Source organism: Arachis stenosperma, chromosome 8, assembly GCF_014773155.1.
Source record: "Arachis stenosperma cultivar V10309 chromosome 8, arast.V10309.gnm1.PFL2, whole genome shotgun sequence".
NCBI lineage: Eukaryota > Viridiplantae > Streptophyta > Magnoliopsida > Fabales > Fabaceae > Arachis > Arachis stenosperma.
Window position 1 is genome coordinate 20,968,604 of NC_080384.1, and position 13,669 is coordinate 20,982,272.

Here is a 13,669-nt window from a genome sequence, read left to right on the forward strand (position 1 = left end):
CAACAAAAGTATTCTTGCTCTAACAAAAAAAAAAAAGGAAAGACAAAAACCATTAAACACCTTACTATTAACATTGTTATTAGTGTACCAAAGTTTTTCTGATTACTATTAATAAAGGGATCATTAGTAGTCTGTGAAAGAGCCTAGCAGCGAAAACGACACAAATGTCCAAAACAAGAACAATATGGAAGCACTCACAATACAATATGGCAACAACTATAACAAGCAAATATAGCAAGTAAAGCAATAACAAGAATACACCGAGATTTTAACGTGGAAAACTCCCTCAATGTGAGAGGTAAAAACCACGGGTCGTCCAGACCAATGAAATAGCTCCACTATAATCAAATTAGGTACAAGAGAGTCTCAAACAAAGCACAAAAACGTGCATATAACCAGCCAAAACATCAATGCACCAAAGCTCATAAATAATAGGCAAGAAGATGAAATATACCTAAAAAAATAGAGCTGATGTTGAAGCCAATTTCTCCCTCTGTAGACATCTAATTAAAATCTTTACCGTTCAGAATGAAGAACAAGATGTGAAGAATCTACAATTCAAATTTCACATCGATCTAACGGTGAAAGAATGAGAAACTACCGTTCCAAGATTACTGCTCTGTGTAAAAATGGGAAACCTAATTTCTCTCTTGCGAAGCCAATTTCTCCTACTGCAAACCTCCAATCAACATCTTCACCGACCAGAATGAAAAACATGATGATAGAAACACGCAGTTTAAATTTCAAGCCGATCCAACGGTGAACAACTGAGAAAATGTCATTTGAAATTTACTGCTTTGGACAAAAATAAAATTCTGTTTTTCCTTTCTTTCTCTCTTTCTCTCAAAAGACCTCAAAAAACTGAATTAGGGTTGTGACACTAGGGTGCAAGAATACACCTCCAAAATGTTGGGCTTAGACCTCATAAATGAGAGAAAAAACCCAACAGTCTGTAGTCTGTAACTCCAAAAACTAAAAATTTAAAATAAAGAAACCATAACATATACTGTTCTTGCTCCAACAAAACTCAATTAAAAAGAGAGCATTAACTACTACTATAATTCTATAAACACTGCAATTAGTGAATAAATGATTATTGCTAGTCCTACAAGGAAGTTTAAAGAAATATTAAACATTACAATTAGCGATGTTATTGGCGTAACAATCATCGTGATTACTATTACTCAGTATTATTGCAATCTTCTAATTTAGTATCATCACTTTCTGGGAGACTCCTCAAACTATATCCATGGAAATCATTTTTTTTTTTGCCTAAAGGAATTTTTTGAGTGTCCTCAAACTATGTGGTTTTTTCCATCACCATCATTTTTCCCTGCTCTAACTACTATGTGCAATATAAAACACACCCATAAACAGGAGTCCAAAATATTTTCAGCCCACTTGTCAAAAAACCATAATCACAATTTAACATTAGCTAAACTGTGCAACTGATGTTTTGGTTGAGTAGTTAAATATATTATCTCTTAATATATTATATCCAAATTTAAATTTTAAAGATAATTAAATAATAGATAAAATCTTTAAATATGTGAATGAGTGTGTGGTGTGTGATGTAATGCTTAATATTCGAGATGTTCAATCTATCCGAAAAAAAATTACCCAAATAGTGTACGTCTTACTAAAGAGTACGGGTGACAACATGTACTATACCTACGGGTATCCAATTCGACCCAATTCAATCCGTAACTATATATATATATATATATATATATATATATATATATATATATATATATATATATATATATATATATGGACGGGAGATTAAGACTAAGAGATAGAGATTATAAAATAGATTATTAGAAACTAAATTAAGTATTTGTATTGTGTTTGGTATAAAATGTATAAAATTAAATTATGTTTTAGTATTTTCTTTAGTTTAGAATAAATATGGAGACTAAAACAAGTAAAATTATTTAAATATCTTTATTAATTAAAAAATAAAAAGAAAATAAATCCTCATTGGAGATATTTCTAGCCTATACAGTAAGACCTCAGTGATACTTATAGTGGACGCCATCTTTGATACAATTTTTTTATAATTCAATGTCTCTCTTTCTTTGATCTATTTTTCTCTTTTTTGTTTTGTCTCTTTCTTTTTCCTGCGCCGGCTATCAACTTTGCTGGCGCGCTGTCTCTTCCATCTTCTCCTCGTTCCCAATCTCTTCTCTCTCTCTATTCTCTGTTATCTCTCTGCTCTCTATTTTTGGTATGTGAAGAATAAGTTTTGAATTCAAAAAGCTAAATAAAAGTATTTTTGAAAAGAAATATTGTGAAAATTTTAGTTTCTACTATTCGAAAATTTTAGTCTTCTATATTTTTACGTCTTAAGGTACTGAAAAGATTAATAATTTGTGTCTTAAGACTAAAATTTTAGTTTTAGTCTATAGTTACCAAATATAATACTGAGTTTCGGTCTCCCAATCTCAATTCTAATCTCTAAAAACAAACGCTGCCATAAATGTTTGATTGGATTCAAACTTAATTTTTAATTTAGACTTTTAGGATACGTCTAATAAAATATAGAATTGTCTTAAATAATAGACTAGAATGAATATTAGATCTTAAAGATCCATATAAAAAAATATAAAATAATTTAGTAAAATGTATTTTTTATTCCTTTCTCTATCTTCTCTTTCATGAAACATTTTTCATGATATCACCACCATTAATGGCAATAAAAACACCACTATTGTACTCTTTTTTTGCCAAATTATTCTTGTTGTTATGCATCTAAACCTTGAGAACACCATGATCAACACTAAACTAACTACAAAACTCTCGAACCAAATCATCATCTTCCTTCTACATCGTCTTCGGAGACGCTAAAGCTGTGGTACGAAAATTGGTGTCACAGTGCTCTACGACACAGCCGCCATGTCAGCACCAGAGAGAGCAAGGTGGTGATAAGCACAGGAGATCAGTGACAGAGACACGAAGTTGTGACTCCAGTTCGGTGTGAAAGAGGTTGGTGGTGATTTTGTCAATGAAATTCGACGGCGAAGATGAGCGGATCTTTTGGCTTACGGTCGTAGAAGTTGCAGTGACAATAGAAGACAGCGCATTTGATGGATGCAGGTCGTCAGCAGTAGCAATGGGTGTTAGCATGGTTCTTCAAGCATTTCTCGTATATAACGGGTTGTTGGCGATTGGCGACAGTGATATAGTGAGAGGTGATGATGAAAAAGAAAGTTTTTTAATAGTAATAATAATGGTTGTTTCAATATGAAGTGGCAAAAAAAGAAGAAAAGAAAGAAAAAAAATAATAATATAATTTCACAATAAAATTATTTTAAAATATTTAAATATAAAATATAGTTATTATACAAATAATAAATAGTTTAAATCTTAGCCATATTTATAAGAAATCTTAGTTCATAAAAGACCTAAATATTTTTTCTTGGTTGAAAAAGGCTCCCTAAAATATATATGTTGATTTTTGGCTTTAATTTTGGTGCAAAAATCTTATTTGAGATGGTCCGTCTATTATTGGATTGGCCCCGCAAGCATTTTCTATCTGATAGGCGAGTATTGAATCTTGTATGTTTCCAGTCCAAAAGAAAAAAAAAATCTTGTATGTTCCATAACCCCAATAAAGTAAAAATGTTGCGTTCATATTCTTTTTAAAAAAAAATATCAAAATAATCTATAAGAAAAATAATGTTTCAATTAGTCTTTGAAAATATAATTATAAATTAAATTGTTTTTTTTATAAATTAGATAATCACATATGGTATAATCATTTTATACGTATCATCTAATTAATAAAATGATCAATTTAATATAATCTTATCATGTTACTCTTTATTGTAATTAACATTTGATTTTAAATAATTTTTAACTCTTTAAAAACCTTTTTTAAAATAAGATTGTTACTACTTACTAGTTAGTATAAAATAATTAGAAAATTAGTCTTTTAAGGTAATCATAGATATAGTAAATTACCTCATTGCTACAGGCGATAATGGATAACATGAAGAGATTCTAATATTATTAACCTGTTTAAATCTTTAGTTTAAATTTTATCTTTATACTCACCTAAAAGTTGCAGATTTGAATTTTCTTATTTTTGGTTTAAAAAAAAATACTATCTCTATTCTAAATTTCTTAACTTCATCCTATTTAAGTTGATACGTAGAAATATTTATTTTCATTTAAACCTAACATTTAGCCTTTCTACATTTCATAAAATCAAATATTATTTACGAATAATTAACAAATTGAATTACTAATTTGCGACACTAAATAACAAAAGATAGAAATTTAAGTTTAAATATTTTTTATATGTAAAGAGTTATATATTTCTATTTTTATGAATATTTTTATATTATATATTAAAAGTGTGTTATATCCAAACAAAATATTTATCCAAGTCTATCCAAATTGTTATAACAACTTTTTAAATTCTTCTCCTTCTCTTTCTCTGTTTCTTTCTCCTTCTCCGCCTTTTCTTATTTCTTCTTCTCTTCCAAATTTACACAGGTTCTTTCTTCTTCTTCTTCTTCCAATGAAGCACATGCAGATTTCTTCTTCTTCCAAATTTGGACAGACAGGTTTTTCTTCTCTTCTTCTTTCTTCTCATCTTTCTCTTTCTTCTTTATCACCATCACCAATAAGAAGAAGAAGAGAGAAAGAAGCACAAAGAAGAAGAAGAAGAAGTGCGTGAAAGGAGAAGAAGAAGATGCAGTGCGAGGGAGGAGAAGAAAAAAAAGGCGCGTGACACTCTTTTAATGAAAATAGTTTTTATTGGTGTTGGACCTACTTCAATAACATGAAGCTGCGCAGGAAGAACTAAGAAACCTTTCATTCATCACAAAAGGAAAAAAAAAAAAGGAAACTAGAAAACCAAATAACCTTACAATAGTACCCACATTTTTTCTAACAAGGAACACTAGCTTAGGTTGAAACAATTCAGAACCCCACTTGGTGAACCCAATTCAAATATACATAAGATAATTCACAAATCTGATTAACTAATCTTGGCGAACCGTTAGGTTATTAGATCCTATACCGCTGACATATTAACTAAATATGAATCCTTTATTACTCCCTTCATCCAACTTGAGTTAATTTTTCAATCAAATGGACAATTCCAATGTCTTTTACACACAGTACACTATAACTCTGGTTTGGATCCTCCTGTTCAAACATAATAGTGATGAGAATTTGAAGAATGCACAAAGAAAATGGAATTAATTAATCATTGCAAAAGACCAAAATGTCAAATTACCATTGTGCCCCATGTTCCCAAGAGCTGTACTAGAATCATAGCTCATTCCATACAAGTTTTGGAATTCATGGTCCAACACACTCTGCAATACATGACAAGTTATTACTTAATGAAACAACGTTATTCGTTATTTCGACTATACTATCTATACACCAAAATCAGCCAAAATACATATTGGAATACAAATATATATTAAAAATAAATTAAAGCCACACACGTATTTATGCACAAATACATTAAAAGCTGATTTTGGTGTACGAACAGCAGTTTTATTTCTTATGACATTATGTTAAGGATTTTGGTTTACCTGAGGCAAGGGAGGGAGTTGATTTGAAGTGGTAGGCATGGGCACTAGTGTTCCTTGGAAGCTGGAACTAGGAAATGCTTGAGAGCAGCTTATACCACCACCATATCCACCAATTCGTGATTGCAGAATCTAATTTAAATAAATCATGTTAAATATTAACTTTCTAGTTAAAAATAGTCAGTGATTCAAAGAGTCAAGACCCTTTGCTTACATCTTTTGAGAGAATCCGCTCTAGGTCCAAATTCAGCTCTGGGTTCACAGTGGCAAGTTTCATGGACAAAAACTGCAAAATATTGAGTGTTCATATTTCATAACATGATAACAAGATAGAAATTAGGAATCAGCTCTTATTTTTAAGATTATTACTATATAGTATATACCTCAACCTGCTGTTGCAATGATTGCACATAGTTTATAATCTCATCAAGCATCACTGCTTTGCCAGTTATCTAAAAACAAGCCAATGAACACCACCAAAATTGGTGTACAAGAAATCATCATTAGTTTGGATGAGAAAGCAAGAAATCAAAGCAAACTCAATCATCGCCTCAAATAACAACTAACCTTGTTGCATCCTGGAACAAGTTCTTGAAGCAACCTCATTCGCTCACTAATCTTTTCTCTCCTTACCTACAAAAAAAAATGTCATTGCTTCTGTTATCAACAAGAAGAAATTAATGGAAGATTTCTTGGTAACAAACTTCTGTATTAACCATTAAGATTATAGTATACCCTTTCTGCAAGGCTGTGACTGTTAGTAGCTTGGCCTCTTCTTGCTCTCACATGAATGAAATTCTCTTTAGGTGTTTCTCCACTTTGACCACTTTTGTCTTTATTTTCTTCCACTTTTGCTTTCTTCTCATCATCTTGATCTTTTCTCTTCCCAGAACAATCTTCAGCATTCTACAAAAAGAAAGAAAACAATGCATTCATTAGCTTACTTAACTAAATAAACACACAAGTGAGTGCAATACTCTGCATACCTTGTTTGGAGTGAAAGTAGAGTTATTATTATGTTCATGGCCTCTCTTTCTTCTTCTATTTCCACTAGGTGCTGATCCTGAATCTTCTCCTTCTCCTTCTCCCTGTGAGTGCTCACTGTTTGGAGATTGGAGAAAGGAGCCAACCATTTCAGAGAAGCTCCCACTTCCATAGGATACAGGAACCTGAACCTTGGGGTTTGGAACCATATCTCTAGACATGTATTGAACAATGTGGGGAGGCTGCTGGTTTTCCAAAACAAGAGTGTACAACAATGAGTTGGAGAATTCATTATTATGATGAGAAACCATTGGTATTGGTATTGAAGAAGTAGAAGGGTCTCCAACAAGAGTAGTAGTATTAGTAGTTTGAAGTTGAGTTAAAGGAGTAAGAGGATCCCAAGCAGAGGAAGCAAGAAAGGGATTAGCTACATTTGAAGGCTCAGAATTAGAACTTGCCATTTCTGAACCACTTGTCCCCAAACCCAATGAAGAAGGACAACTCATCAGAATGCCCTTTTTCTCTTCCTGTTGAAGCCTCATGGCATTTTCAACATCACTACTCATCTTCTGAAAAGAGAAAATAAACAATGTATATATATATCCTAGGAGCAGTGGTACTGCTACATGGAGTGTAAGGATATAATAATGGAGTTGAAATAAACAAAAGTGTATGATGATTAAAGGGGAAAGTGAATTTTGACTAAGGTTGGCTCGAGAGATATGAGATATCTTGCAGGACTCAACAAGGAACAAAATAGGCTTTGCAGCTTTATAGGGACTGAGAGAGAGAGAGAGAGTTTGTTAGCTAACAAGTTAAAGTAAAAGAAGAAAGAAGAGGCTCATTCATTCTCATATCTATCTATCTATCTATCTCATTGACACAAAGCAAAAGGAATATAATCTAACTAGCCTCTAGTTTGCTTCTTCCATCAATAACCTTCCATGAAGGATCAAGGATAATGCTGCTCAGTGAAAAGGGAAAATGCTCCCTCTCAGACAGGAAAGTAGAACCTTTAAGAGCATAAAGTGGAAAACAATGTCATTAGCTAATATCTCCCAATAAAGCAGATTCTCTTTTCTTCTTTCTTCACAATACAACTAAAAAATTATATCTTCATTCCTCCTTCCAATTTGAAGAAGAAACAATGAACAAAAGCATCAAATTCTACTCAAATGCTTGTATCAAATAAACCCATTTCATAAATTGGGTTAGGAACATAAAAGGGATCACAAAAAATCCAACTTTTATGGATCACAGAAAACAGAAGAAACTATTGAACTAGAGAGAGAGAGAGAGAGAGAGAGAGAGAGAGAGAGTGGTTACTTGCAGAAGCTAGCAGCAGGTGACAATTTTAAAAGACATAGTAAGCAGTAACCACTGCCAACTGCTCCTGTGTAAGGTAAATTATTGCAAACACAGAACCTAATCTCTTCTTTTTTCCTCTTACATGAAACTTTACTGCTTGTAATTTCTTCTGTTAGTTGTTCCAGTTCCAAATTATTCATTTGTTCCATTATTAATACTTTAAATTGTAGCAATTATTATTCCTTATGAATGTGCATGTGCATGTGTATGCGTGTGTACATCTTTTGTTTCCTAAACTTATTATAAAAATGAAGGGAGTGACGATAGATTTTGTAAGCTGAAAAGACTAAACATGTGTGTGTGAGTGAACTAAGAATTAAATTGAATGGTATAATGGAAAAGTAATTTGATTATTGTAGCTTAGATTTCGATAGTTTCTTTTCTTTTCTTCTCATGAAGGCAAGCGTGCTCCCCTTTGTATTCATTAAAAAACGAAGACACTTGTTTTCTTTCAATTTTTTATTTTCTATTTGACTGACAGAAATGCCAACTGTGTGTAAACAAAACAGTCATATATTCTTTGCGCACTCATTTACACGGTGCCAACTAACCGCTTCAACCTTAAAAAAAAATACTAGGTGGATTGTTGTATAACCTTGTTCATGAACATCACTTATTAGAATTTAGAACACACTGTGTTGTTACTTCATGATGGGTCCTCACTCATTCCGATCCTGAATCTTGAGAGAGAGAGAGAGAGAATCGACCCCACTAAATCTGCCTTAAAATCCATGCAACCTGTGTGCCATGCTTTGAGGTGAAACTGAAACTGAAACTGATTCAGGTTGTGGACCACAGGTGACAAGTGTAAGGACCTGATACAGATAACATTGAGAATTGTGTATGCTGCCACCACATCCTATCATGTACCCTCCTAACCCCTCTACTCTATTATTTTTTTTTTACCAAAAGATAGAGGAACTTTAACTCGCGACTTCTAAATGAGTATGGAAAAATGTTGTCATTTGAGTTTTAGTTCATTGGCCTCACCCTCTACTCTATTACCTTTACTTTTCACTCGTATTTTATTTTAGGAAAAGTATAGGTAGATAATAAAAATATTAAACAATATGAACAATTGATATATCGAATATTCATTTTACTATGTATGAATGGTTATTCTAATATTAAAATTTAGGTGAATAATTTAAAAGTATAGTATGTTTTAATTTGATTGGTGATTGTTTTTATTGTTCAAAAAAATTATTAATTACCTAACATTACCCTTTATTTTATGTGTTAAAATAAGTGTTGTTTTTAACTTTTTTTGTTTAAATTTAATTTTAATTTATTATCAATGTAAAATCATTTTACACGTATCTTTAATCATATAACATTATATTGATAAAAATAATTATTTTTTTACATTATTTACGTGAATAATTATTCAAAAAAATATTATAATTACACGACTGTATAAAACATTTTACTCCATCACTATATCAAAGTTAAATTCTTTTAATTTATTAAAAAATTAATATATTTATATAATTTAATACATTCAAAATACTTATTTAAATATTTTAATTTTTTAATAATTTAAAAAGTAAAATCGACACTAATTTCAAAATGAAAAGAATAATAACTAATAAATAATATTTTCCATTTTAAACTAATCACTGTAAATTATTTTCATATTAATATTTTTTCACATTTGAAGTGTAAGTGGTGTATTTGCGTCACTTTTTTATTTTGATATTGGCTCACAGTAAAATTGTTCAGCATTACTGAAACTTAGTGTATTTCATCGTGTTGTAGAATCTACAAATTCGATTATTTTATTATTTTTATTTATTTTTTTAAATATACAAATTTGGCTTTTAAATTTGTCATTTTAATATTTTTTTAAATTTATTAATTAGATTCTCTAATTTATTTTGTAAAAAAAAATATAAAATTAGAAGTAAGATTCAAACCTAAAATTTTTAGACGAGAATAAAAGACTATGCCAACACAAATCGAATCTTTCATGTTGTGTATCATAAAACTTAACTGTCAAACTTTTTACAAATTTTATTATCCTTTAAATCTAAACTTTAATTTATTAATTAAAATTATAAAAATTAAAATTTTATTAAAAAAAGCACATTAATTAACTATTACACCGAATTTAACACGACCTTTCTCCATTTCTAAAAAAATTAGCAGGGTTCGCGTTCGTGTTCAAAGGATTTATTATTGGAGTAACAGAGATTATAGTATTGAAGTGTAAGAAAAAAAAAGAAAGGGAATCTAATGATCAAATTGACGTGTTGTCGTTGTACGGTATATATATCCAGCTGTAGGGATCTGCTACACTCTGCTTGTCACTCGTACTGGTCAAACCTACCCCAATTCTCCGGTCAAACCGGTTGCCTCGTTGTGATCTTGCTGGCCAATTGCCATGGAAACACCAATTACACCCCCCGAAATATTATTTTACCCCGAAATTGACGGTTCGGTATGAGCTTCACATCAATATTAAAAAAACTTATAAATGATTACCATGTATATTATCTTTATTTTTTGACTAATCACTGTTAGAGAAGTTTGGTTTCTTTATATTTTATTTATTAGAAATATAATTATTTATATTATTTTTTTATTGAGTTAAATTTTTAAAAAGAATAGTTTTATAATATAGTATTAATAAAACTCTATATTCAAAAAATATAGAAGTTGAATCATTAGTAAATTAAAAAAATAAAAAAATAGTATAAAATAAATAAAAAAATTTAAGATGTTATTTTTTTATATTATTTATGTTATTTTTTTTATTAACTTAAATTTTTAAAATAGATAATTTTATGATAGTATTAATAAAAGAAAAAAAATATTATATTAATTAAACTAATTAAAGCATATATGAAAAAAGTGCTCGTTATCTTGTACTTTTAAGATATATATTAAAATTATAAATTAAAATATTTTTATTAAAAATATAAAATATATAAGTTTGTAATACACTTATTTATATTTATTAAAAAATTTAAAAATTTTATTAATAAATTTTATTATGTATACATATTAAAATTCTGAAAAAAATATTCATCTATTGGATAATAAATTATATGATTTAGTGATGGTTTGTTTACTAAAGTAATCACATTCATTCTTATCTCTCCGTTTGGCCAATGGATGCATGCTTTTGAAAACGAATTATTCCTCGTTCGAAACATGTCTTGAAAGTCGTACGAAATTGGCTAGCCTTGTTTGTTTTGACACAAACCTAGCCAATCAGGTAGCTTTAATCTAGGACTAGATTATGTTGTATGGTCCATCGTTTTTTCATGCGCGCATATATTTTATTTTTGCATTTCAAAATCATGATCCACCTTATTTCTTTTCTTAATAAGAATGTGTGAGACAGTGAGAGATAATAAAAAATAGCCTAAATAGTTCAAAGTTGTTGTAAAATAAATAAATAAATAAGATATAATATAAAATAAAAAAGCATAAATAAAAAAGTGAAGTATTAATATTTATTAATATAATTATTTCACTATAATATAAGTAATTTATATATTTACTAATATATTGTAATTCAAAAGATTAACGGAGAGAAATAATAAGAGAAATAGTAAGAGAGAGAATATTATTATTGATTGTAGTGTGTATTTATGTGAAATTACGGCTAATTTTTTTGGATATTGAAAAAATCTTGGTGTAATACTCAATTATTGGATTTTACGGTGTTTTTCAAAATTGTGGGAATAATACAATACGCCTTCCTTGGATTGACAATACGCTCCCCTTGTATTTAAAATATACAATACAAGGGGGGCGTATTGTCAATCCAAGGGGAACGTATTGACTGTTCCCACAATTTTAAAAAACACCGTAAAATCCAATGATTGAGTATTACACTAAGATTAAACCAATATGTAAAAAAAATAAATTTGAAATTACATGTCATTATTTATAGAGATAAAATACTTATTTTTCAATACATCTTTAATATTATTTATTTTTTTAAAATGTGAGTTGCTCATAATGAATAGGCATCTACATTATCATGTTATCACAACAAAAATTATTTTTATTTAATATTTATTAATTATATAAAAATAATTATATCATTTTAAATGTAATAAATATGTAACTATATATATTATGTGTATAAAATTATAAATATTATATTATATAAAATAATTTTAGATATTATCTTTCTATCATTATCGTTTTTTAATATATGTGAAGAGAAGCAAGAAATAGAAGAGAGTTGGGAAATAGAGAATTGGGGCAGAGAAAAAGAGAAAGAAGGAAACAAAGTGAATGAATTGAATTATTAGCAAGCTAACCAAAACAGAGGTTAGTGCAGGTCACTATGACACTATATATACATCCTGTCAATAAATGAATATCTTAACTAAACTAATTTCAATTTGAAAACTAAAAGTATTAGTAAGACTAATAGTTATGTAACATGTCTCTTTAAATTGGTAGTGCTTGATTTGTGAAAATCAAGCATGCTAAGCTTGGAAACACAAAAAGTAAAAAGAGCAAGAGATAAATATTTAGTAAATACATTTGTCAGTTAGTTGGTAGAATTAATCGGTAATAGGTGAAGAATACCATTAAGCAGCTTTTTACGAACGATATGACAATTGATTTTGATATGCTTTGTGCGTTTGTGAAAGATGGGATTGATTGTGATATATCTTTTTGATTGACTGTCACAATAGAAATAGATGGACCGCTTCTACTCAATGTGCAAGTCACGAAGTAAGTAAGACAACTATTGAGCCTCACATGTTGCAGTGGTAAGGCCCAGTATTCGACCTCGAAAGACAATCGAGATACTATAGATTATTTCTTGCATTTCCAAGAAATAAGAGAAGAGCCTAAGAAGGAGAAGAAGCCAGTGATAGAACGACAAATGTATGGACATTGGGCCTAATCAGAGTCAGCAAAACAAAAAATTTTGAGTCTAGAGTCAGTGACAAAGAATAAACCTGAGGCTAGAGCAGATTTGACATACTTGAGAACATGATAAGCAGCTTGAAGATGAACATCAGAAGACTTGCTTAAGAATTCAAAAAACTTTTCTACAGCAAAATTGATATTGGGTCTTGTGTTATTGAGATATACTAACTTGCCAAACAATCAGTGATATTTAGAAACGTCAACTAATGTTATCCCTGATCCCTTTGAGAGTTTTAGACTATACTCCATAAGTGTTGATGTCGGTTTCGCACCTAAAAGGCCACATTCGTCAATGAGGTCTAACGCATATTTGCATTGATAAAGAGTTATACTCTTTGCTATCCTTGCAACCTGAAAACCAAAAAAATACTTCAGATTACCTAAGTTTTTAATCTTGAATTTTTTGTTTAACATCGACTTGATGGACTGGATTTTGGAAAGGTCATTTCCAACCAAGACCAAATCATCTACATAGGCTATTAGGATTACAATAAAAGAAGAATTAGATTTGAAGTTAGTGAATAGAGAATAATCATGTTTAGATTGCTTGTAATCGAGGTTTAGAAGTATCGAACACAATTTAAGGTTTCATTTTCTACTTGTTTGCTTGAGTCCACAAAGAGACTTGTCTAGTTGGCAAACTAAATCAGGGGATAAGATAGGAAGACCTAGTGGTGGTTTTATGCAAACAATTTTCTTGAGATCACCATGAAAAAAAGCGGTGTTAACATCAAGTTGATGGCAATGTTAACCCTTAATTGCTGTTAAAGCTAAAATCAATCGTACGGTAGTGATTTTGACAACCGGACTAAAAGTGTCAAGGTAATCTAGCCCATATCTTTGAGTATAGCCCTTTG

At 30.0% G+C, this 13,669-nt stretch overlaps 1 protein-coding gene across 1 annotated transcript; it reads right to left on the reverse strand.

Annotated features, from left to right (window-relative positions):
• Nucleotides 1–4,636: 4,636 nt before the first annotated feature.
• LOC130946502 (transcription factor bHLH74-like) lies at nucleotides 4,637–7,171 on the reverse strand. Its single transcript, XM_057875264.1, has 8 exons — nucleotides 6,542–7,171; nucleotides 6,291–6,461; nucleotides 6,123–6,188; nucleotides 5,939–6,007; nucleotides 5,770–5,841; nucleotides 5,559–5,687; nucleotides 5,252–5,333; nucleotides 4,637–5,160 (listed from the first exon to the last, which is right to left on the reverse strand). The coding sequence occupies exons 1-8, from the start codon at nucleotides 7,103–7,105 to the stop codon at nucleotides 5,138–5,140; spliced, it is 1,176 nt and encodes a 391-aa protein (XP_057731247.1). The 5' UTR covers nucleotides 7,106–7,171; the 3' UTR covers nucleotides 4,637–5,137.
• Between the last annotated feature and the right edge of the window lie 6,498 nt (nucleotides 7,172–13,669).